Source organism: Oryzias latipes, chromosome 12, assembly GCF_053564925.1.
Source record: "Oryzias latipes strain Hd-rR chromosome 12, Olatipes_Hd-rR_3.1".
NCBI lineage: Eukaryota > Metazoa > Chordata > Actinopteri > Beloniformes > Adrianichthyidae > Oryzias > Oryzias latipes.
This window is the reverse complement of record NC_136248.1, coordinates 16,414,115-16,438,475: the sequence shown is the minus strand read 5'-3', so window position 1 is coordinate 16,438,475 and position 24,361 is coordinate 16,414,115. Positions and strand designations below refer to the sequence as shown.

Genomic DNA, 24,361 nt, shown 5'->3' with positions numbered 1-24,361 from the left:
ACATGTTTACTGACTTCTGTCACAGGAAGAGTCTGATGTTGGAAACAGCTGGACTCCCACAGGACGAAAACATAAAGATCCTTCGGAAGAAACGGGACGTCACATGTAGAACTGTTGCACGTGCAGCAGGTGGAATATCTCGGAGGCAAATTCAATCTGGTTTGTTGTTGTTGTTTTCTTTTTTTACCTTCTGCAGTCAGGAAAAGTCACTTTTGCGGACCCAGTGATGGAATGACTTGCGCGCTCTGACAAGCTTGTGCGCACACTTCGGTGCGCATGGAAACAACGACTACAACGTGCAAGTCAGCCAAAATGATGATCAACTTTTTCCTCCGTTCCCTATTTCAAGTCGCAGCCCTTCTAACGGTTTTAAAAGGTGAGGATTGTGGTTAAGATTAAGATAAAAAAAATAAAAATAAATTTCCTCCGTTTGCTGTCAGAAGACAGTCGTTTATGTTGCAGCAGACAGGAAAGCAGCTCAAAAAAACGAACTTTTTTTTAATCTAATTTATGCACAAACTATTCCAATAGTGCACAGCTTTGCTGTGAAATAATATGATTTGTACATTTTTGAATGTTACTGCAGAAAACCCTCTGACTTGGGGAACCTTTATTCAAGTGCTTCATAACACTGCAATGATAGGAATTCATATTTTTGTATGGATTTGTGGTTACAAGCCACAGCTTCACCTCATTTTGTTCTCCTTCGATTCAATTGAAAGAGACATCAGGCTCTCCAGTGGGCATCAGGAGGCTTCATCTGTGGGATTAAATAGGCCTGAAGCTGAGGTCGTGCAGCTGTTTCTCTGGTTGTTTAAAGATAACCTGCACTGGGGAGCTCTGAAGCCACTGTGAGCGGGCTGTCTGTGTATGATAGCGCTATCGTGCAGAAGACCACTCTCTGAGATTGGCTGGGTTTATATCTATGCATGATCTCTGCGTGGCCATTTCTCATCATGCACTTGTGTGTTTGTGTGTGAGGGACTCAGCTGGGCTCCCAGTGCGTGTCTAAGTAATAGGGTTCAGCCTTTGATTTGCTCTCTTCTTAAGGACCATGAATATGCATGGCAGCCTTATCTTCCATCCCAGTCACAGATATGTCTGCCACATGTGTAAAAAAAACAAAAAAAAACAACCTCTTTATTCGAGTTTCCGTCATTCTCCTGTTCAGAAAGTAAAGTTATTCATTTTCTTATGCTGTTGAAGTCACATCTGTGAATCCACATGGAGCTTGCCAAATTACCATCTGATCAAAACACCTTGCATCCACTGGCAGACAGAGGCGCTCATCAGTGTTAGAAAAATTTGTAGCCTCAGGTTAGAGTGAACCAATCCCCTGGGCTGTTCTGTGTCAGTTTGAGAAGTTGTGTTTACTTGAGGTTAAGTATCTCCTGTGCTTTATTTTTTTGAATAAAACAATAAAGAACAAAACAGAATTTAATGTAAGACGAACATCAAACGATGTGATTAATGTCCACGTATTCGGAAGCCAACATCCATAAGACATTTTAGTTTTTGGTTCAACTGTATATATTTGTTTTGTTGTTATTGTGTTTTAAATTTTGTTCTTATTGACTTCATTTGCCCCAAAAGCTGAATTTCAGGACTTTTCCAAAACCTCTTAACCCTTGTGCTATCTTAGATGACCCCACCCTTACATTGACGTGTTCTCCCTACCATGACAAAGGTGGATAAAGGTGGAAAGATTTCATGTAATCTATGGACACCAGTGAAAATCACAAATCATTGAAGAAAAAAGGTTCAACGCACTGTCTAGTGGGTCTAGATGACCCAACTCCCAACCTAACCCTTGTGCCTAGGATAGCACAAGGGTTAAGTAAAGATATAAGCGGTATGAGAGACCAATTGCGTACCAAGGACAGCAACACAGTGAAAATTCTGGGATAATAATCAGATAACCATAGGAAAACGGATGACCAAAAAAAAGAGAATAAGAGATTACAGTCAACTTTTGTTTCATATTATATTTGATCAAAATTGTCAGATACTATAACCAAATGACTTAACAAACAGATATATTCTATGTTCCACACTGCAATTCCATTATCGCATTCATCAGTGAGATGCCAACTTAAGGAAACTTTGGTGCAAAAGTGGTTTGATGCAAGGGTTTACTTTACTTTTTAAAAGGAACTTTGACATCTGTTGCGTTTTTTTTCATCATCCAGGAGGAAATTTGATTTCCAGATGTGCTTGTGAAATAGAGACTTGAAATCAGAAAAGAATGATAAATCACATCTTAGACCATTTGGGAGAAAGTGAGATTTAGCTTTGGTTAATGGTGCAGCCACGCAAATGGGGTATTTCTCTGAGGTGCAGCAAAGCCACATTCACATATTAATACTGATGCACTTCAACCTGAAGGAGGGCAAATTACCAGGTTCCTTCGGCAGCAGGAAGAGGGATCTGCTAAATCCTGCATTTGGAGGGTTATTTTGCTGACTTTACAAGTGAGTCTTTCCAGCACTCAGGGGCTGCATTAACCAATTCTGACATTATAATTCATAGAAATAGTAGGAAAAGAAGCCAAAAATATGAAGGACGAATTCAATGTTTTACATTCATCTTTATTAATGTACTGTGATCCTTAACCCTTGTGCTATCTTAGATGACCCCACCCTGACATTGACGTTTTATCCCTACCATGACAAAGGTGAATAAAGGTGAAGAGGATTTCATGTAATCCATGGACACCAGTGAAGATCACAAATCATTGAAGAAAAAAGGTTCAGAGCACTGTCTAGTGGGGTCTAGATGACCCAACTCCCAATGTTAAAGTGCCTATGATAGCACAAGGGTTACAAGTGAAACATTAATGGAAAAATAAGAATGATAATGTGATGGTGCAGATCTTTTTAATTTTTTCTCTGTATTTTGTTCTTTTTTAGCTGCTGAAGGCCAGAAACATCCAGGTGACTCTGGGATCTTCTCCCTTCCATCTCCAGTTTATCCCGTCATCAACTTCCAGGTCCTCAACGTGGATCATGTGTTCCTCAGACAGGAGGGTGCAGAGTTGTCTGGGAACTCCAGTCTAAAAGCACAAACTCAGACTTTTCTCATCACCAGCCCAGAAGCTAAAGTCATCCAGCCAACCATCAAGGCTTCTTACGGCCCTCTTGCCGTAGATGCGTCCATACCCGCGGAGCTGCTCCTGAGTGGACGCAGAATCATTCCTGTCATTTTGGCCCGCCAGGTTCGTTCCTCGTCCCCTCTTGTTAAGATTCTCTTCCACATGCCCTCAGAAAGCAACATCTCTGTTGGGGAAGGAGCAGCAGGCTCTAAAGGAGATGAGATGAAAAATGGTGGGTCCAGCGCCAAGGAAAGAGCTCACTGTGTGACAGCCTACGCCTTCTGGGAGACAAAGGAAGTTCGTGGGGCTTGCTTGCTATCTCCAGGCGGATTCTGCGTGGCGCAGCTGAAGCTGGAGCCCTCCTGGTTCAACTCAGCCAGCAGATCTGGAAGCTCCAGCAGGGAAGCAGGACGAACTGAAGAAATGAAGGGGCTTCAGGAGACTCTAGTTGAAGTCTACTTTCAGAGCAGAAGAGACCCAACGGGTCAGTGCGCGCCCCAGGACAGCCTGCAGCGAGTTGGAGTGGGAAGAAGCAGAGACTCTGGGGGGTCTGGGACGCCTATGAGGCGGATTGGAAGTGTCACTCTGCTCAAAGCTCCAGGAGGAAACCCCACTTTTCTCCGACTGAGGTTGGGAGGTTCTGTTGTGATCCAAACATCCTCCAAGCCTATAAAAGCCACAGATGTGGCAACTTTCTACATTTTCTTGACCAGTACATCTACGTTGGAAAATTTTACACTCAGGTGAGCAGTTTTCTTCTTTTTTCTGAGCCATTCTTGCGCACACATTGCTGAACAATATAGAAGAGAAAATAGAACCAGTACTTAAACAAATTGTCTTAAAAACAATCAAATGAGCAATTATTTTATTGTCTTAAAAAATCACAAGTAACTTGTGTATCTGACAAGATTTTTGCCTAAACCTGTAGAAGCTGCTGCAGATTCTTTATATAGCAACTTTAAAAGAGTGTTAGCACACATAAACATAAAAGGCAATTTCGTCCATATGAAGGCACTTTTCCTTAAATATTCTGGCTTGCATCAGTTTTCAGATGGTTTTTGCACTTTCTAGATGAAGCATAAATTTATTGCTGGAGTAGCACCCTTACAGTGTGAATGCAAACAGACTATTTAGTGAGCTAAAAGGGGTCATAAAGATAGAAACTGTGTGCATATCAGATTTAAAAAGGCCTACAGCGTGAATATGAAGAAGGAAAAAATGGGAAAGATTTGTTAAAAAAAATGCCATGTGAGATAGAACGGAGGGGGAGACACTTTTCAATAAATGGTCAAACTCCGGAGGAAATGCTGTTTTGTCTTTTGCCTTTACGTCTGTCAAGCTAGATTGGTTTACTTTCAAAAGTGTAATGTTAAAACCAAGAAAACAAATATAAATTGACATTTTTAAACACTTCCATTTAAAGACCCAGTCCAAAGGAAATTGTGTTTTCACATTTTACACAACACATTCTTGTAGTATTTTTCTCATGATGGAGGAAAAATATTTAAAAAATTGAGCTCAAATGTGTTTTTCTGAGTTTTTGTCTATTCAATTTGTTGTGAATCAGGAGCCGAAGAAAAAGAAAAAAAAATGCGGTTGGAAAAAGTCTTTGTGACGTAGCAGCTACAATTGGCAGGCCATGAGCTCCCTGCTTCGCTCTAATCAAATACATCCACTTGCAGACACATAAACCCATGTACGTCTTTGTTTTCCTAGTTCGAGCTGTCATCTGGTTTTAAACTGTTCGGCTGGATAGCTCCAATAGGGATGACCATTTTAGTTGAAGCTGTAAAAGTTAGTTTGGGGTTGTGAGGGGCTGTGAGCTAGAAGGAGAGAGTGTAAACGGATGGGTGACAGGAAGTGGGGACGGGGTTTCTCTACGCCAACAGCCCTGCGCAAAAGTCAGAGGCAAATTTCTGATAAACTACTGCTGCTCTGCAGAAATTGTGTCCCTAAAACGACACAAGTTTTTGGGTTTTGATTAAAAACGGCATTAACATTAAAAGTAGCTCTAAAGATGAAAGGTGCGTGCCTTAATGATCTTTGAATCAGATCAAGAATGTTAACTCTATCTATCTTAAAGTTTATAGTTTGTGTTGCAAATCCTGTCTTTTAGGTTTTTAAAAGTCAAGCTGGTTTGAGGATGAAGTTTTTCTTGATCTCTTAAAGGGTCTCTATCTTGCAAAATTAACTTTTTAAGCTTTTAGAAGAAATATTATGTTAATTTCTCACGAAAAATAACCTCAAAGCTGTATTTTGATCCATTCAAGCATTTCTGAGTATTCCTGTAAAAATCTGCGCTCTGACCGCCCCAAACCACGAAAATGAGGAGGTTCTCAGATTGGGTTGTAGATATGTGGGGAACCGCCCCTTCCAGGAAGAGTCTGCGCTGTCAGCACCGCCCCCAGGCAACACCCCCCCACTTTCTCCACATAGCTAGCGGCTACTTTCCTTTTAAATGCACAATGTGCACAGCCATCTTCGTAAAAGTTCTGAGGTTATTTGTTTCCGTGGGCTAAACACAGACACGCTGCTGAGGCCGACTCCAGGTTGACGTCATGAAATGGACAGCACCCACAAGTATCCAAGGGTGGTGCCTCAGAGATAGAGGCATCTTACTTCTGGGTAGAAAATTTCACTGCGAAAATAATTCATATTTCATTTAAAAAAATCGTTCTTTAGTGTGCCAAAGGTAATATAATGTCATACACATGGATATAGTTTACTCTGAAAGGCTTAAGAAAAGCATGGTATAGGCCAGGGGTCGGGAACCTTTTTGGCCGAGAGAGCCATAAACGCCACATATTTTTAAATGTAATTTCGAAAGAGCCATACAATAATGTAGCGTCCCTTTCCCACACTGAGGCACGGAGACTTAACCTCTTTTAGGGTTCTTTATTCTGGTTACTGCAGACCACAACAAACGCCATACAATTTATTCAGCAACTCCTGAATCTCTCCCGCTGAGACGAGAGCGCTTCTCCCAACTTTATATTCCCCTGCTCCCGCTCCAGCCCTCCCATTTCCCTTATTTGGCCCATAGCTGAACCCCATTGGTCCAAATTATCTAACAACAGGCTGAGCAACAGAACTGAGAGCCAATCAGATCTTTGCTTGATGCGTTCAATGAACTCCAGAACTTTTAACGCGGCCCAACAGCCAAGTTAAACTCAGTCCGCGACAATATGTTTAAAACTAAATATACAAGTGAATGTGTGCATTTGATGTAATTTCAACATTTTTAAAGTACAATAAGTCTGTGGATTCTTTTTAATAACATTGTTATGCTGTTGCTAATAAATGATGAGTATTTCTCGTGGTAGTTTTGCTGATTGTCTAGTCTGGTGGTGAGTTTCTCTGCTTCATGCAGGCGTTGAGACTTTAAACGTGATCGTAGGTCTGAATGTTCTGTAGATGTGAGACAGACGTGGAGCCAAACACACACTCACACGCTGCAGTGAGTGACGGGCAGCGGGTTTTACGTTTTTACAATCCCTGCGCGGTTCACCTTAATGGCCGTGCCCACACACACCCTCTGCTTTCTTCCTCTAACATCCCGTCCCCGCAACTGCGCGCTCTTTCTCAGAGACGGGAGCGCGCAGTTTTAGGCACGGCAATTCACAGGTGTCCAGCTGTCACAGGTTTCCAGCTGGTACAAACTCTGTGAAATAATAGTAAAGTGACAGTGCTGGCGCAGATTTTTTTCTCCAAGCACCGCTACTACTGCGCGCCTCTGGCATCGCATCGCGCCCGAGAAGGACTGGTCTAATGAAAAAAAGAAAAAAAAGTATAATTAAAGATTTGTCCGCGAGCCTCATGTGACCATCAAAAGAGCCATATATGGCTCGCGAGCCATAGGTTCCCGACCCCTGGTAAAGGCCCTTCAAGGCAAGTTTCTTTGCAAAAAAGTCCAACATTATTGGATTGCGACATCTTTTAATTTCCAAAAGTAGATGAGAAAATATTATTTTAGGCATGATGTAGATTTTTTTTGTGAAGCTGGAGCAATTAAATAAAACATTCAAACCATGAACCAACAGACTTAAAGAGGGTTTTCACAATTTTCAGAAAGCATAATAATCTTTGGTGTCTGTAACTAAGCTTGCAGAGACAAACGTTTAACTGGAATTACATGAAAATTGATTGTTTCTGGAACATGTGACGTATAAGTAACCAAGCATAGCATATTTTAACATATTCATGAGGGATGAGCTCCATGCATTTAAACGATTACTTAAGGCACTTGAATACTGATGGGGCTCACCATCAAGGCCATGCAATAAAATGCATGAGTGCCAAATGACTTGTGTTGTCTGCCAGTTCCACTGGCTTAATACATTTCTGACATTTCCTGTCTGCTTCAGCCTTGCTGTTGGTAGGGAAGTTATGGAGAGCACTCTTCCATAAACAGGGAAATAATTGGCAAATGATTCACTGGTTTTCATATCTCAACATCCCACGAACATTTCGACAGGGTTCTTTGGTTATTTGACTTCATAAATAATGCATCTGTTTAATGGAGCAGGAAAACAAATAACTAATCTTCCTAACTCCTCTGGGTAAAAGTGAACTCAATATAAAAGCAGTCCTGTCACAGTAAAACAAACAGTTCCATCTGTTTTTTTAAGTTTCTTTTTTTTCTGGTGCTGTTTTTCCCCCACACAGCACTTGATAATTTTAGATATTATTGAATATTAAAAACATTTGAATACTGAGTACACTGAAATCCGAATGCAATCATTTTTAAATAATTAAAGTCACACGTCTTCAATTCAAAATATCACAACTTTCTAAAAGGATCACATGGATAAAAGCTTAATTAAATTCAAAATACATATTTTATTTTGTTTATCTAATTTTAATAAAACCTTTAAAGTTGACCTAATTTAAGGATGGTGTTTTTGAAAAGTAAGAATACCATTATGTTGCACATTTTAATTTTTTATTTTTGGAAAACAACCCTTAAAGACCTTTGTTATTCACTATTTTGTCCAAAGTTTAGTTAAGAGATACACAATGAACCGGGAAGCAGAAATCTGGGCCAGTTTATCTTTAATGTGATATTGATGTTAACACTCCATTAATACAGAGGCTCCACAAGGGCTTCAGGAACTTTTTACAAATCTGAAAACAACGTTTTTTCCTCAAATAGTGCAATTGAAATTGTGTTGCTAAATTCACTGAACATCAGGAGGAAAATAATAAAAAAGAGATTAGTATACCTTATTTGGGAGCAGGTGGTGAGCATCAAAAGTAGGAGGCCAGCAGGTTTTTGGCTTTCATTAGTTTAATTTTTCCCTTCATTTAAACTCTCCAGGTTTGATTTTTTTCAAATCTTTTGGATATTTCTTTTGTTTTACATGTAAAAATTATATTGTCGGGTGCATTTTTGTTGCATTAGCTTTATTTGCTTTAGCTTTGCATGCATTTGTGATGTTTGGTTAGTTGGTGATGATATTCATAATTGTTCTGTCTTCATGTATGAAGAACTAAATCCTTTTAACTCATTTTTCCTTTTGTACTTTTTGTTGAAAAGGGGTTATATTAACAATAGTTCCAAGACAGAGTCTCCACAAACTGTTTGAAGTTACACAAATCCAAAAAACAGTTTTATGTACTAACTGTATAAGAAAATTGAACTGGGTGAGTGTGACGACAGCCATATAGAGTGACTCGCTGCTAGCTCCAGCGGAATAAACTCCATTCAGTTGCCTTTTTTTGGCGATATGGACATATTGGAGCCAGTTGTTGTCAGTAAGCAGTAATTGGAAACAGTCTTAGAAAAACACACCATGAAAATAATGAGAATTAAAAAAAAGGTGGCAGAAGAATAATGGTTCTTCTGACAAATAGAATGACTGAGTAAAAACTGTTCATTTCTCTATAGAAGTCTTAAGGATTTTGGCTTATTAAAGCCAGAGGGTACTTCCTGTTTGGAACGAGATGGGGAAGGGGTCCAGTTCTTATATTCTCATACATTTTCAGAATTATCCTGAAAGCAATTCTTAAGCTCCATTCACACTTCCCCCCGGTGACGCATATTTAAGTGGCTACGTGAATTGTAATATAGCTGGTTTTTAGGTTTTATTATGTATTTTGAATGTTTTATACTTATAATAGCATTTGTATATACATATCATACATGTTTGATTTGTTGTCTGGGATCAGTCAATTCATTCCCAGTCAAATAGACATTTTATTTCTTTGCAAGTTGGAGGTTACTTGGTTTGGAACGTGACAAGAAAGTCAGTAAATGATTTCTACAGTTTTATGAACACTATTGTGATTGATAGTTCAAGATAAAACCCAATGTAATGGTAGAAGTGAAACGTTCAGCAAAAAATAAATAAATAATAATAATCTATATTTGAAAAAGTCATTTAAAAAAGAACAATGCAGGGAAGATTGTTCAAGAGGAAGATTGTTCGAGAGGAAGATTGCAAGTGAAGATGAAGATATACAAATTGAAATCAGTAGAGGAGAAGACAAAAATGAGAAAGGATGTGCGTTTTCTGCATTTATCAAGTTCTTTAGTAATCAATTCAAATATTTTTTCCACAAAGCCCCGTAAAAAATTGCATTTACAGACAAGATTTATTCTCAAATGTATTTATCTATATCAGTGTTCTAACGATTAATTTTAACAAAGATTCAATTCATATTATGAATCTGATCCGATTCATAGTCGATTTTGGTTCATTTTGAACAATCTGATTCACTGACCTAAAATCGACCCAGGACACCTTTAACCCAAAACTTCAACCAGTGTGACTCAGATGTTTTCCAGATTCTTTGTAATTCTTCTAAAATAATCAAGTTTAAATTAAATGTGTACAAACAAACAAACAAGTAAATAAGAATTAATATCAAATCCATTGACATTTTAGTTTCATGAAGTTTACCCCACTGTTGTTTTTCCACAAACAGAACATTTATAGAACATTCTACCACAGTGTATGATCACATTTCTTTGCTAAATTCGAAGTGTTTCCACACATTGGACTGGAATGATGGTTTGATTATTTTTTGCTGTCATCACAAATGTTGTCTGCTGTGATGCACTTGGTTGTTTTTACGTAACACTAAAATAAACCCATCGTGTCTCAATCTGAATGTTATTTTTCAAGGTCGATTATCATAGATTTATTTTATTTGAAAAGGATTTTATAATGATATAGTTTGATTCAGTTAACATCTTGAATCAGACAGATACATTTGGTTGGATAAATCAATGAATTGATTAATCATTACACCCCTAATCTGTTTTTACTACTATTAAAAAATGTATGTTGATTGAAAGTTGCTATAGCACTGTCAAAAACAAAAATATACTCCCTGGTTATGATATTTTTGTGCAGCAGTGTTCTTTTATTGTGTCCCAAGCACACAAAGACTTCCTCAGATATTTTGACACTGTACTTCTGGTAGTCAGAATTGCTTCGGAAAAACCTGCTGTAAGGTCATTGAGAAATAGCGACATGGATAAATTAATAAAGGAGGCACAGGCTTTGCTTACTGCCAACATCATCTTAGAGCTGTTCTTTCATAACAGACTAAAGTTATACAACTAAAACCAAAAACGTCCTGCACACAAACAAAGACAGAGACCCACTGACCTGGATGTCGATGTGGGAAAACGGTAAAAAGTAAGGGGATAGTAGTTGTTAGAGAGATGCTAACCCTTCAACATCTGCTGATGTTTTAGCTATCTGTGCGGATTTGCTGCTTGTTTACCTGAAGTTACCCAAATTTTTCCTACTGATTGCTACTCAGAGGGCTTCTCTGGTTGGGTCAGTTATTTCGGTCCCTGGATTTTTGACCTACTGCTGCCACCGCTGTAAGATTGGACAAGAAGAGTGCAGCAATTAGGTTCGAGTGAAGGGGTAGCTCTGAAGAGCTCAGCAAAATGATTTATGCCTCCTCAGAGAAATCCCAGCTTTACTTCTCTTTTTGGCCAGTCTCTGAGTCCACTGCAGCGGGGTTAGGCCAGATAATCTGCGGCCTTGACGGAACACGAATCAAAAGGTTAATCCTGTAAATGTTTTCATGTGTGTTTATGTGTGTGTGTGTGTGTGTTTGGGCTTTTTGAATCCGACACACTAGCAACTTCTGCATCTTTTATTGATTTACAATTAGACTGATAACAATTTTAGGCGAAAACCTGCATTACGTTTGGTAAAGCAGTGAGGAATTGTTTAGTTTAAGGGTCACTGTCCTCTCGGCTCCCCCCTCCATGGTCATGAACTCTGGATGGTGACTGACAAAGACAAAGGGCTGTACAGAAGTGGCCGGAATGAGGTTTCGCTGCGGGAAGGTTTGTGTCGGCCAGCAGGACAAAAAGCTCAGTGACCCAGGAAGATCCTGGCATTAAGTCACTGCCTTACAACAGTCAATAGTGAGCAGCTGAAGTGACCTGCGCCTCTGGGAAGAATGGTCATCAGGTTCAGCTGTCACTGTGATGCTGAGCTGGACAAGCTGAGAATGGGATTTATCGAATGTTGGAAGAAAAAATTCCGGAAATTTTAGAAAGATATTAATTTTAGGTTAAGTAAAAATGAATTCTTTTTTATTTTTGTAAATTGTGATTTGTATTCCAATCCAGTTTTTTTTTCTGTTTTGATATCGATGCCTTCAAGCATTTTTTTAAACTGCTAAATAAAACATGCCAAGATTTTGCCTTTGGCAATAAGAGGTTTGATCAAGCGGTTTCTGCATATGCCCACATCTCCATCCTGTCAGTTTTCTTCAAAGACAAAACTGAAGTGCAGCAAATTCTTGCATCGCAGGCGTTGTATTTGGACTGACTTTCATAGTGACCTCAGTCTCAGAGGTAATCAATTATTCAGAATGGAATTTGATTGCAAATCAGTACTTTTTATATTAAAGGTGTGTGTTTTAATTTTACATTTGATGTAATGAGATGCAAACTGCTGCTGGCCATTAATCCAACATGAATGGATCTGTGCTTATACGCATTTCCTTCTTTCAATCCCTTGTTCTTTAACTCTCTGATTGAGTCATGAAGCCACTGACAGACATGATGTTGTCATAATAGAGACAGATTGTTCGTTCCGTCACTTCAGGTTGTTTTACCTCCCTTGTTTCAATACAGGAAGATCCTAAAGCTCTTCATGAGGACCCTAACAACAAATGTGCACAAGTTAATGGAGTTAAGAATCACTTTTTAAATATCTGCTACATAAAAAAACAGCTCATATTTTAAGCTGATCTATAAGTTTGTACTTCAAATGTTTTCTCCTCTCAATGGGGCAGTTAAAGTCTGGGATATGACGTCTGCTGCAATCAGATTAGGTATAATTGGTGACCTATCTTTCCTGCCAGTTAAATGGGTGTCTGGGATCTGATTACCTGATTTCCAGCCCTCCCCACAGCTAATGTAAAATTAAATACTGCTGCTGATTCTCAGATGGCAAACAACCTGTGCTGCATCTGTCTGTCTGGCTTTGACCCCTCTGTGTAACCGTGAAAAACCCTCTTAGGCAACCTAATTCCTCCAAAGCAGGATGCATAGAACAGATGCAAATAGATTTTCTTTTTCTTCAAATGGTTCAACTTGGGGCTGTAAAACTCTTGTCTAACACAAACTGAACCAAAAGCGCACACTAATAAATCTTAATGTTTTATCCAAACTTGTGCATCCTGCAGGGCGGCGGTAAAAAGTGGGCTGTCCTTCAGTGCAGCTCGGCCCAGTGACCCAACGCTGTGGGACGTTGTGGTGGAGCCAGGCAGAGGAGCCACCCCCAACAACGTCTCTGTTGTTTGCCACAGGAAGGCGTCAGTCTCTGCAAAAAGGTATGTGCACTGCAGAGACAAGGCATGGGCACAATGTGCTGCAAAAAAAGATGCAACGAACAATAAGTTACCTCCATTTGTGATTTTTTTTAACCATTCCTTAATTCATCTCTGTTGAATTTGTCTTACAAAAGACCATGTAGTCAGTATGCATACAAATGATCTACTTCAGGACCATTATAGTGGAAAGTGTCGGTGGTCAGGTTACGTTTCTGATATCGGACTGACAAAAAAATATTATTTGGCTCAATAATTGTAATTTTTACTGGACATTACTGATGGTTGGAAAAATGGGTAATGACAGCACCAAGGATTTTTAAAAGTTTAAAGAAACACACTTTGTTCAAAGTCCAGTTTTCACTTTAGATAGTAAATAAAACAATGAGATTTATGAAAATTAACTTTTAATAATAAATTTGATCACAGTAATGACTTTAATTATGACAACCAGACTGTCTGTTTATTACTGTTGTAAAATTTGACTGTTTTGCATTGGGAAAAATGGGGACTAATTCGCAGTTCGGAAACATATTAAGTTATTATTTTCAGTAAATTTCAACATTTGTTGTTAAGCCAATAAAAACCCTGAATGGGTTAAATTGGTTCGTTGCAATGATGTAGGGCAAATGGCTGACATTTATTTTACAAAAGCTAGAAGACTTTTTTTAGGCTGATTCTATGCTTACCTTCATTTGTCTGTAAATAGTTTGACGGCAGATACTGTACACAGCAGCATGGATGGACAGATTTTACTCTAACATTTTGTCAGTATGAAAATAAACCTCATACTAATAGGCGAAATGGGATAAAATGCAAATTACAAGCCAACAAGACCAGAATTCATTTTTTTTAAACATAGGATTATTTTAAGTCTATGATTAAACTTTTTAATGCATATTTTGTAAAATGTCTTAAGGTCTAGGACATTTGCTCATTTGATATTTTGATCAGATGATATAGGTATTGGATTATTAAAAAATACATTTTAATACATACACAAGTGTTTTATAAATTCCGTATGCATTGAAAAATAAACTCTTTTGAGTACTTAATGAAAAAAAATCACATTTATAAAAATGTTCTATTAAATAGCATCTAGGTGACTGAAGCCAAAAACCCTATATTTTGCAAAATGTCTGTTTCAATAAAATTGAGGCAAATGGATTAATGCTGGATTAGACCAAACTGAACCTAAACTGTCCAATCAAATTTAAAAGCTTTAGTTATTATTATTTTTTTTCCCATTTTTCCTGCAAACTTATATGTGGGGACAAAATACAAATCCACACTGTTGGTTTGGTCAACCCTAGTATTTGTTTTTTCAGATATTTTGCCTTACTATGGTACATTCTTAGCTCAAAGTGCAAAAGTGAAATAAATAGAGCAAATGGGCCTCAGTATTACAAGTGGTAAAACATAAACCAAAAGTCTGGAAAAACAAGAAAGTCAATCCATGGTAGTGTGTCAATGCAAGAACTTGCTACAATTTGAGAGTAGCTGGTTTACTTCCTGGATTGTTATTTATTCTCTTGGTCAGCTAATACTGAACTGAGGATTTTGGAATAGATTGCATGATTTTGCATAATACACTTTGGTATGCTTTAGTTTTGTTTCAAGCCAAGCCAAGCCAAGCCAAGCCAAGCCAAGGCACTTAGAGCCAAACCACATAAAGATTCAAGATTCAAGATCAATTTTTTTAATCCCCGAAGGGAAATTTATTTGTAGTAGCGGCACCACGGAAATAAGATGGGGGATAAAGATAAACACAAGACACAAAATTTACAGGGAAGAAAAAAAAATAGTCGAAAACTCTAGAACTCTCAAAAATCTTATGTACATCCAAGTCTGCCAGATGAATTGTGAAGTCTAATGGCTGATGACAGGAATGACTTCCTGTATCGGTCTCTAGCACAGGGGGGGGGGTGTATAAGTCTGCCACTAAAGCTGCTTCTCAGTTTGTCCACCCCTTTGAAGAGGGGATTGGAGGGATTGTCCATGATGGTCCCCAGTTTAGCCAGTAGTCTGACTGTCCCCCACCACCTCCTCCAGATTGGCAAGCTTGGAGCCAATAACAGACTGTGCTTTTTTATGAGTTTATTCAGTCTGTTGGCGTCCTTTGCTTTGATGCCAGCACCCCAGCACACTACAGCAAAGAAAATGATGCTTGCCATGACAGACTGGTAGAACATGTGGAGCATCCTGCTGCAAACATTGAAGGACCTGAGTCTCCTCAGGAAGTAAAGTCTTATGCCCCTTCTTGTAGAGCGCCTTAGTGTTAGTGGACCAGTCCAGTTTATTGTCCAGATGTACACCCAGGAACTTGTAGGACGAGACAATTTCTACATAAAGCCAAGCCACATAAAGCCAAGCCAAGCCAAGCCAAGCCAAGCCAAACCTCATTAAGCTAAGTCAAGCCACTTCACTTGACTATCCTCCTGCCAGTTTGCTGCTTCGCCTGATCTTCAATCTATGACCACTGCCACCCAGTCCTTCATTTCTACGTTTAATAAACTACATAACTTCAAACAAAGTCCCTGTTTACTTTTAGGTCCAGCAAATTCCATACCTGACACCTCCCAATCCATCAAAACGTACAGGTTCTCACATTGTGAAGTTGATAAGTGAGAAACGCCCCTATTAAAAAGATTCTGTACCGCCTGCACCGCCCCGAGGAGCACACCCACACACCAGCCAAATCCTTTGTTACGTTCTGTAAAGCTCCATAATATTTACATCCATCTTTGCAAAAGAATTTGAATGTTGTACGTTTTCGTGGGCGAATCGTAGACACGCTGCCAAGGCCTTCTCTAGGTTGACATCAATAAATGGGTGGCACCCACAAGGAGCGAAAGGCGGTGATTCAGAGATCGAGTTGTCTTACTTCCGGCTTAGAATTAGGCTCCTGAAAATAACACATTGTATAAAAATGTCGCTCTGTAGTGTGCCAAATATAATATGTTATCATATACAGTATATGGATGTGGTTTACTATAAGAGGCATAAGAAAGGCATTATATAGGCCTTTTAAAGTCCCTTTTCATTCATCTTTTGATCTATTCCAAAAGCCTTTCCAGTGGTCTTTTAATTATGATTATGACTTTTTTTCCCCAAATAAATGTCTGCAGTTGCAGTATTTCTTTAGAAATTTGCCTCTGAGTTGTAGGCAGGACTGTTGGTGCAGATCAAGCCCACCCCCACCTTCCATCACCCATCAGTTTACACTCACTTCCGCTAGCTTACAGCCCCTCACACACCCTCAACCTAACACTACCGGTTCAACAAAAAATGGCGAGCAATATTGGGGGCATACAGCCGTAGAGACAGCAGTGACCCAGGTGGTTGAGTAGGTCGGCCAATGATCCAAGGATCGGGGGTTCGATCCCCACCCCCCCAGTCAAGTGCTGTTGTGTCCTTTGGCAGACACTTCACCCTCCAAGCCTTCAGTGTTGCACCACTGGTGTGTGAAGTAGTATGAATGTCCCGGTGATGGTCAGAGGCGCGAACTGGCAGCTGCGCCCCTGTCAGTCTTCCCCAAGGGCAGCTGGGGCTACATCTATAACTTACCATCACCAAGTGTAAATGAAGAGTGAATGATTAATGGACATACATTGAAAGCGCTTTGATTAACTGGAAAAGTGCAGAAAAATCCAATCCATTATAATATCTTACAGTTTTGAGCCAGATTCCAGCTCAGACGAGGAAAACAAAGACAAACATGGATCTACACTTTTTGTCTACAAGTGCTTGTGGCCCACCAACTGTAGTTTATTTGTCACAAATAAGTTCTTTTTCCAACAGCATTATTTCAAAAGCTTCCCTCCAACTACCCCAACCCCACCCCTACTTAATTCCATTAACTTTTAGCCAAAGCAATCAGCATGAAGGTGTGGCATGAAGTAATTTTTCCGACCTGACCTGCATCAACTTACCAAGAAAAAACGTCCTAAAGCTGGTACCCACCCCCAGCCATGTGGTCTGTCTTTCTCAAACATGCATTTTTACCCCAGATGTGGTGCAGAATATATGTAAAAACTTTCCACCATTGAGAGGAAAACCCATTTCTAAAATACAGTATGACATATTCAATCCTTGGCATGAATAGATTATATGTTTTTAATTTGAAATTAACTAAACATTTGGGCCTAAAAAGGCCTGTGACAAAAGCAACGTGCAAACTGGATTATAATAATCCAGTTTTTGTTTGTAATTTACAATTACCCGCTGCATTTTAAGGAAGAATGGCCATTCACAGCACAGCACCCCTTCTTTTTCCCACAGCAAAATGCCCCAATTATCCCTTTGTCTGTGCATTTTATCCTGTTAAAAATTCATGTCTCCTTTTGTTAAGAATCCCTTACGGAAATGCATACTTACAAGGGATATTTCACGCAATAAGTGAAAATTGGTAAATTATAAATTACTTCAGTTTTTTGGAAGTTTAAAAACTCTAAAAGTGAAATATGGTAATTTACTGGAGTACCACTCCACTACATCCTTTGTTTTACGAAATATAAATTTTTCTTACACATCCTCTGTCTGTTTAAACAGAAACTCATTACATCAGTAATGCCTGATGCGGATGCTGATGGCGCACAGCAGCAGCCGCCTCCGCCCAGCAACCTCCCACCCACACAGATGCGCGCCACCCGCTGTCCATCCGACCCACATAGCTGTAATCATCCATAATCAGGACTACGTTATCCAGGCTTAAGAGCTTGCACATTCAGAAATGCAGATTAGGAGGCAAAGATATTCTTCCAAGTTGTGTTCATTTTTACTTAGTTTCCACAAGGGGTGACACACGCAAAATATGAGCCCAGCAAGAGCAATCACCTACGTGCACACACACATGCACGTGCACACACACACATGAGATCAGACATATACACTCACATCACTGTCCTTTAATGTGATAATGGATGAATTTCTGGATGAAGAGGCATTAGTATTACGGTACTCAGTTTCACTTTATTTCAGGTTTGAGTGATTTCAATTTATTTAAAACTTGTTTATGTTTTTTTTAGTAATAGATAAAAGAAAAGCTTTATGAAAAAGAAAATATAGTTTTATTACCCCTTGTGCTATCCTATGGGGTCCAGATGACCCGATCCTTACATTGATGTGTTATCACTACCATGACAAAGGTGGATAAAGGTGAAGAGGATTTCATGTAATCCATGGACACCGGTGAAGATCACATATCATTGAAGAAATTTTTTAGCACACTGTCTTGTGGGTCTAGATCAGTGTTTTTCAACCAGTGTGCCGCGGCAAACTAGTGTGCCATGGGAGATGGTCAAGTGTGCCGTGGGAAATTGCCCTCATTAACTGATCTAAAAACATTTACCATCTCCAGGATATAAACTCTGTGTTCATCCAAACAGGCCCTGATAAAACACTGAGAAATTAGGAATATGAAAGATCGTAAAATACTTTTTTCTTTGACTTTATTTTATTCTATTAAAGACATTTTTATAAGAATGACGGTACCGTGATTTAGCAGCAACTAAAGCCGTTTTCTGAAAAGTCCCGCCCCTTTAACTGTCTCCACCAATCATTCTTGAAGGCTTAATCACATGTCATCAGTCTGACCAATCAGAAGTGGTTAAAGTCTTCACTTCCTTGTCCCGATTTAGCTCATAAAGTCTCTCAGTTCCACCAAAAACACCAGGTAAAGCTTTCCCCAGAATCCAGTGTCAGACCGTGGAACAAGTGAACAAAACAATGAAGTGCAGAGACGCTTGTTTTTCTGCGTTTGGCGGATTTATGCACTACATCTCCCATGATGTATTGGGTTATAGAGACAGCTTATGAAAGCGATTCTGTTGCATAAATAAGCATGTTGCTTAGCATTTTGAAATATTGCTTTTTCTTTTTAATTTTGAGTCAAAAAATGCAGCTTCATTTTGAAAGTGAAAAAGCATTTCTATTAATCCATTTTAAATGTCAAATTAGACATTTCTAAATGAATTATGCCACACATTTACCAGAGAAGGTCTTGAAAATGAAATGTCAAATACCATTTGCATTTTAATTTTAATTAAGTGACAGAATATGTGTTGAGGAAGGAAATGAAAAAGCATTTTGGTGGATTGCTTTTTCATTTTATTTTTGGGTCAAAAAATGCTGCTTCATTTTGAAAATGAAAAAGCATTTCTGGTTTTGACTTTGCTTTTTATTTATGCAACAGAATCGCTTCCATAACAGCTTCTCGGCGCACAACGAGTCTCTCCTCTTAACGTCTTGAAACAACAACGAACACACATCAAACAGTTTCTAAATTTTGCCTATGTGCCTAGGATAGCACAAGGGTTACATATTCTTCTTTCTGTTTTGGCTGCCTCTAGGAATCATTCACCCCCATATAACCTTATCCCAAGGATTTTCCTCACTCACATCGCCTCATGTCCTCCTTCACTACATCCACGAATCTACTCCTCTTTGGTCTTCCTTTTGGCTTACTTCCTGGTAGCTCCCACCTCAGCATCCTTTGACCAACATCCTTTCAATGTGTCCAAATAATTTTAATCTGCTTCCCTGAATTTACCTCCAGAAGCTATTCCTTTGTTCTTGCAGATTCATTCTTGATCATATCCACCCTCATCGCCCCCAAAGAGATCCTCAACATCTTTAACTTTGCTACTTTCAGCTCTTCCTCCTGTCTCTTTCTCTCTAAACCTCTGTCTCTAAACCAACAACATGGCTGCTTTTACCAGTCTTCTACACCTTTCCTTTCATTCTTGCTGACACTCTTTAGTCATACATCACAGACACTCTCTGTTGCTGTGGTCTGTTGACCCCAGGTACTTAAAGTCCCCCACCTTTTTCATCTCTGCTCCCTGTAACCCCACCGTACTTGAGTTCCTCGTTTACCCACTCTGTCTTCCTCTCCTTTCTAGAGCAAACCTCCACCTCTCTGGATGTCCCTCCACCTGCTTCTTGCTCTCACTATAGATCACAGTATCATCTGCAAACATCACGATCCACAGAGATTCTTGCCAGTCTATCCATCACCACAGAAAGAAGGAGTTCTAAACTGATCCTTAACGCGTCACCCACCTCCACCATGAACTCCTCTGTCACACCTACATTTCACCACTGTATTCCAGCTCGCATATGTGTCCAGAACAACTCCAATGTACCTATGTGCCACTTCAGACTTTCTCATCCAAATCTAGTGAGTCATTAAGTACAGCTTCTCATCCTTGGTTCTTGTGATCTTCCACTGTTCTTGTCTGCTAGTCTTCCCTGCAACTCTGCCTGTTGATTAGCGCAGTCAGTTGATGATTTTGACGGACCAAACTCAACTGATCAGAAACAAGCACAGCAAGCATAGTTAAATAAAATCAAGGTAAATTATTTTATAGATCAATCAGATGTCAAGATTATAAACTGATAATCCTTAATTTAGTTTGTTATTCCTCCTCTGTTTTTGAAATGATTACTTTCTTCATTCGATGTGTTATGCTCACCACTCCCCACACATGCCTTTCTGTAGGAATTAGCAAGACTTGTTTCTATGGTAATCAGATGATGATTGCAAACAAGCTCAAATGTCTTGTGTTAGAGAATCCAGCCTGAGACGAGGAGATTGCGGGTTCAAATCTTTGTTTTTGTCTTACGGAAGACGTTAAGACTGGGACCCAATGGCTCACTGCTTAACACTCAGCATAAAATGTTGAATGGGGTGGGGTGTTCTGAAGCACAGCTGTGACTGCAGCTCACCACTCCCCCACGGGATGGATGCAGAGAATGAAGTTCACACACCTGGATTGAGGTTATGCAAGCCTTTATTTTAATTGAAAGAAAAAGGAAAAACAGTAAAAGAATGAACAAGTATGAGCCATTCTGCTGTTTTTTTTTTGCCTCTTACAGAATTTCAGGAAAAATGTGAAATACATGCATAGATGAAGTCTAATGTTTGGTTTGTCAGTTAATTATGATAATCAAATGTAGTCAATGTATTTATTTACTGAAAGAGTTTGCAACTTACTTAAAACTCAGCTACTTATTTTTGAATAAACAGAAATATTGTCAATTTTTCTTTTACCTTTCGTTGACAGGAATCTTTTTTTAACTTGTGTTGACTTGATCTGAAAAATGTATTTTCTTCTAACAGACCCCAGTGAAAATCTCAAAAAAAAATAATAATAATCAGGTCCTCTGTGATTCAAAACTATATAAAATTGGAATTTTATTCAAATGGCATTTGCAAAAGCTAAAATATATCATTGACCTCTGTATGGTCTGTCAATTTATGATGCTTTGAATCCTGCATGAATGCCCCGTATACAGAAACCACATAAAATGACTCTGTAAAGGTGGAAATCCTTGGCCATTTTCTTAAGAGATCAGACTCATTTAAGAAGGTTCACAAACATTGGTGTTTGTTCTTGTTGCAAAATCCGTTTGTGCAGGCTCATTCTTGCAAAGTTTTGCTTCTCTTCAAAGGGTATCTGGTCCATTTAAACCCTGCTGCATCTTCCCTTTGATCTGTTCTTACAGACAGGCATGCTTATGTACGATCCAGCTTCAAATAACATCACATGCCCGTTCGGTGACATTCCCTTGACTGGAATACTCGACCGGAGTCTCAACAGCCTCCCCATGTTTACGATTTATTCATCCATAAATGTGTGGGAAAATGTTTGGTACTGTCTTCTTTTGCAGACACTTTTTTAATTTTAACAAAATCAAAGTAATTTATTGTTCAATGCATTTAAATTAACATTTGACATTTTGAAAGTCTTTATGAATTTTACATTATTTTCAAAAACGTCCAACTACTGCTTTATTGAGTACAAGGTTGTGACTTCTTATGTAGGGAAAGATGTTTTATTTCAGTTGGTTGAGCATTTTTTTAGAAATATCATTTGCTATTTTTTGTTTTCAAAGGGTGGAAATGAGCAATAACACATAAGGAGGCCCCTAGTTAGTGTTTGGATGAATACAATCCCAGAAGACCAGCTGGAACTAAGCTTAAATTCAGCTGGAACTCATTTTACTTGCAAAATTAATTTGTGTCCTTTGCTTCCAAACAGGGGTCTCCTGGAGGTTTTACAGCTGGACTTTTCACCAAAAGACATTTCAGACCAGGCAGAGAGTCATAGCATCTCTTGGCGCCTGGAGTTGCCAGAGAATGTCAAAGACGTCGGCATCATTAGGATCTACACCACCCAAAGAGATTACATGGGGCTGGCACCCTTGGTGATGGTGAGATGCAAACATTTATCAACAGTTTTTTTTTTCCCCCTCATCATTTTATCCTAATAATTTGGTTTCTAATTATAGACACCTAAGTTGCAGCGTACACTGTAAAACAAACTTTGAGAAATGTAATGGTAAAAGAACTGGCAGCTGTGGTTGTCATAGTTTCACTGTAAAAATGTGTTACTTTAAGCATTATTTTGGTAACCATACTGTTGTTTTTTTTATACAGTAATTTTTAGGTAATATTCTTAATTTTTTACTGTAAATAGCAATGTATCTTCCCCTAAAAATACAGTGTAACTCTGTGAAAAATCACTTGACCGTAAAATATTCAGTGGTGCTTTTTATCATATGATGTAAAAAAAATTGCTGTTGTGATATTGTATAATTTTTTTGTTGAAAATTGTATCATAATTTTACTGTAGGCACATCAAATTTATCCCATAAAAATTTCAACGTCAGTCTACAAAATAACAAAGACATACTTTAATTTTTACGGTAGAAAACTGGCAGCTTAGGTTGCCATGATTTTACCGTAATAATGCTAAATATATTTCAATGGAATTACAGTAGAAACACACTTTCTTGTCATCCTAACAGTTTTTATTTAAAAACATATCAGAAATTCACAGTAAAATAATATAAAAACATTTACAGTAAAATTATAACCATTGATCTTTGAAATAAGTAATAACCAGACTGTAATTTCACCAATTAAATGCATTAAACTATATAGTGAAATTTTTTAAATTGTTCGCTAGGAATTCGAATTATAGAGTAATTTTTTTTTATAAATTTTGATTAAAATATTTCTTTAGAGTTTCTTTTTTTTTTGAGTTAATGACAATAAATCCAACTTAAAATAAAAGCATACATCATGATAAAATACATTTGGTTAACACATTTTCACTGGCAAAAAAAGAAATGGAATAATGACATTTATGACAATATAAAAGTTTATGTATTTCTTCAAAATACCCAAAACATTACACACAACCCCCCCGAATACTTCTTTTCTTTTCTCGTCTTTAAGAAGTCTTTGAGATTGCAAAGGGGAAGCTATATTGGCAGGATCAACCAGGTATCCCCAGGAGCAAGACCGCATGGGAGGGTGTGGGTCCTGGTCGCCATCTTAGGCTTTCTAGTGGGTGGTGGGCCTGGCTGCTGATAAAAATTGTAACCTTTACAAGATTTTGTTGTGTAAAGCTCCTGTAGACACGAACATTACGGTAGTTGACAAATTGTGAAAATAGGAAAATGTATTGGTTAGATGTTGGTTAGAACATTTATAACTAAAAACCTTAAACATTACATGCAGTCACTATTAAAGTAAAACATTAGTAATTACATTTACATGCAGTAAAAAATAGGGTGCTCATTTTTCTCAACGAGATAATTATGTATTTAATACAGAACAAATATGTAAAAAAATAACTGGTTTAAAAAGTTAAATGTTAATTAAACTGTCATTTTCTTTTTTCATGGTTGGACTTGTCAACTGCCATGATTTTACAGTTTTTTCCTGTAAAAAATGTCAGTATTTTTTACAGTGGATAAAATTCACTTTTTAGATTACAATTTGATAAAACTAAAATGGAAAAGGAGTTAAAAATCCTGCAAAAAGAAAGTCCTGTCACCTTCTATTATTATATAAGAGCATCAAAGAACATTACCTCACCTGCTCTCATCAAACTTAAATTCCATCATCTCAACAAAATACAGTCATATATATTTAAAGTGTGCTGCTTTTACAAATGAATCAGATTCAAGACTGAAAAAAGTGGGCACTAAAAGATAAAAAAAGAAAGTGTTCAGAGAAAGGATTAGAGTCTTAAAATGGAATGTGCTCAGCTGGAAGGGCAGTCAGATTATGTGTGTAGCTTTACCTCGTTATGAGCAGACAGAAATCCCACACTTCAGGCTTAATGTCCCCACCAAGACCTCTGCTGAATAATCAAATGAGGGAGTTCGGATCCTAAACAGAGAATCGTTAAAAATACTTCACAAAAACAAGAAAGGCACTTTTGACAAAACTGCATGCAGTCATTTATTTAAAGCTCCTTTTCTGATATCTCAAAGTGACTGTAATCATTAATGCAGCGGGCTTTGTTCTGACAATAATTAGTATTTTCTGTGAGTGGACTCAAATGATACTTCAGTAAACAGGAAAAAGTGAATTTTGGTTAAAAATAAAAATAAAGTAAGAAGTCACTTTGGCTCCAAACTTCCTACTATCTGTCAAAAATA

The 24,361-nt window shown here is 38.3% G+C and overlaps 1 protein-coding gene across 1 annotated transcript in view; it reads left to right on the top strand.

Moving 5' to 3' along the window:
• Positions 1-24,361, top strand: part of LOC101175177 (transmembrane protein 132D-like) — a 44,041-nt gene continuing 19,680 nt past the window's right edge. Inside the window, exons 1-4 of the mRNA XM_011481911.4 lie at positions 1-376; positions 2,910-3,834; positions 12,758-12,904; positions 21,946-22,117. Coding sequence (XP_011480213.2) covers positions 277-376; positions 2,910-3,834; positions 12,758-12,904; positions 21,946-22,117 — 1,344 coding nt within the window. The 5' untranslated portion in view covers positions 1-276. The remainder of the gene's footprint in view (positions 377-2,909; positions 3,835-12,757; positions 12,905-21,945; positions 22,118-24,361) is intronic.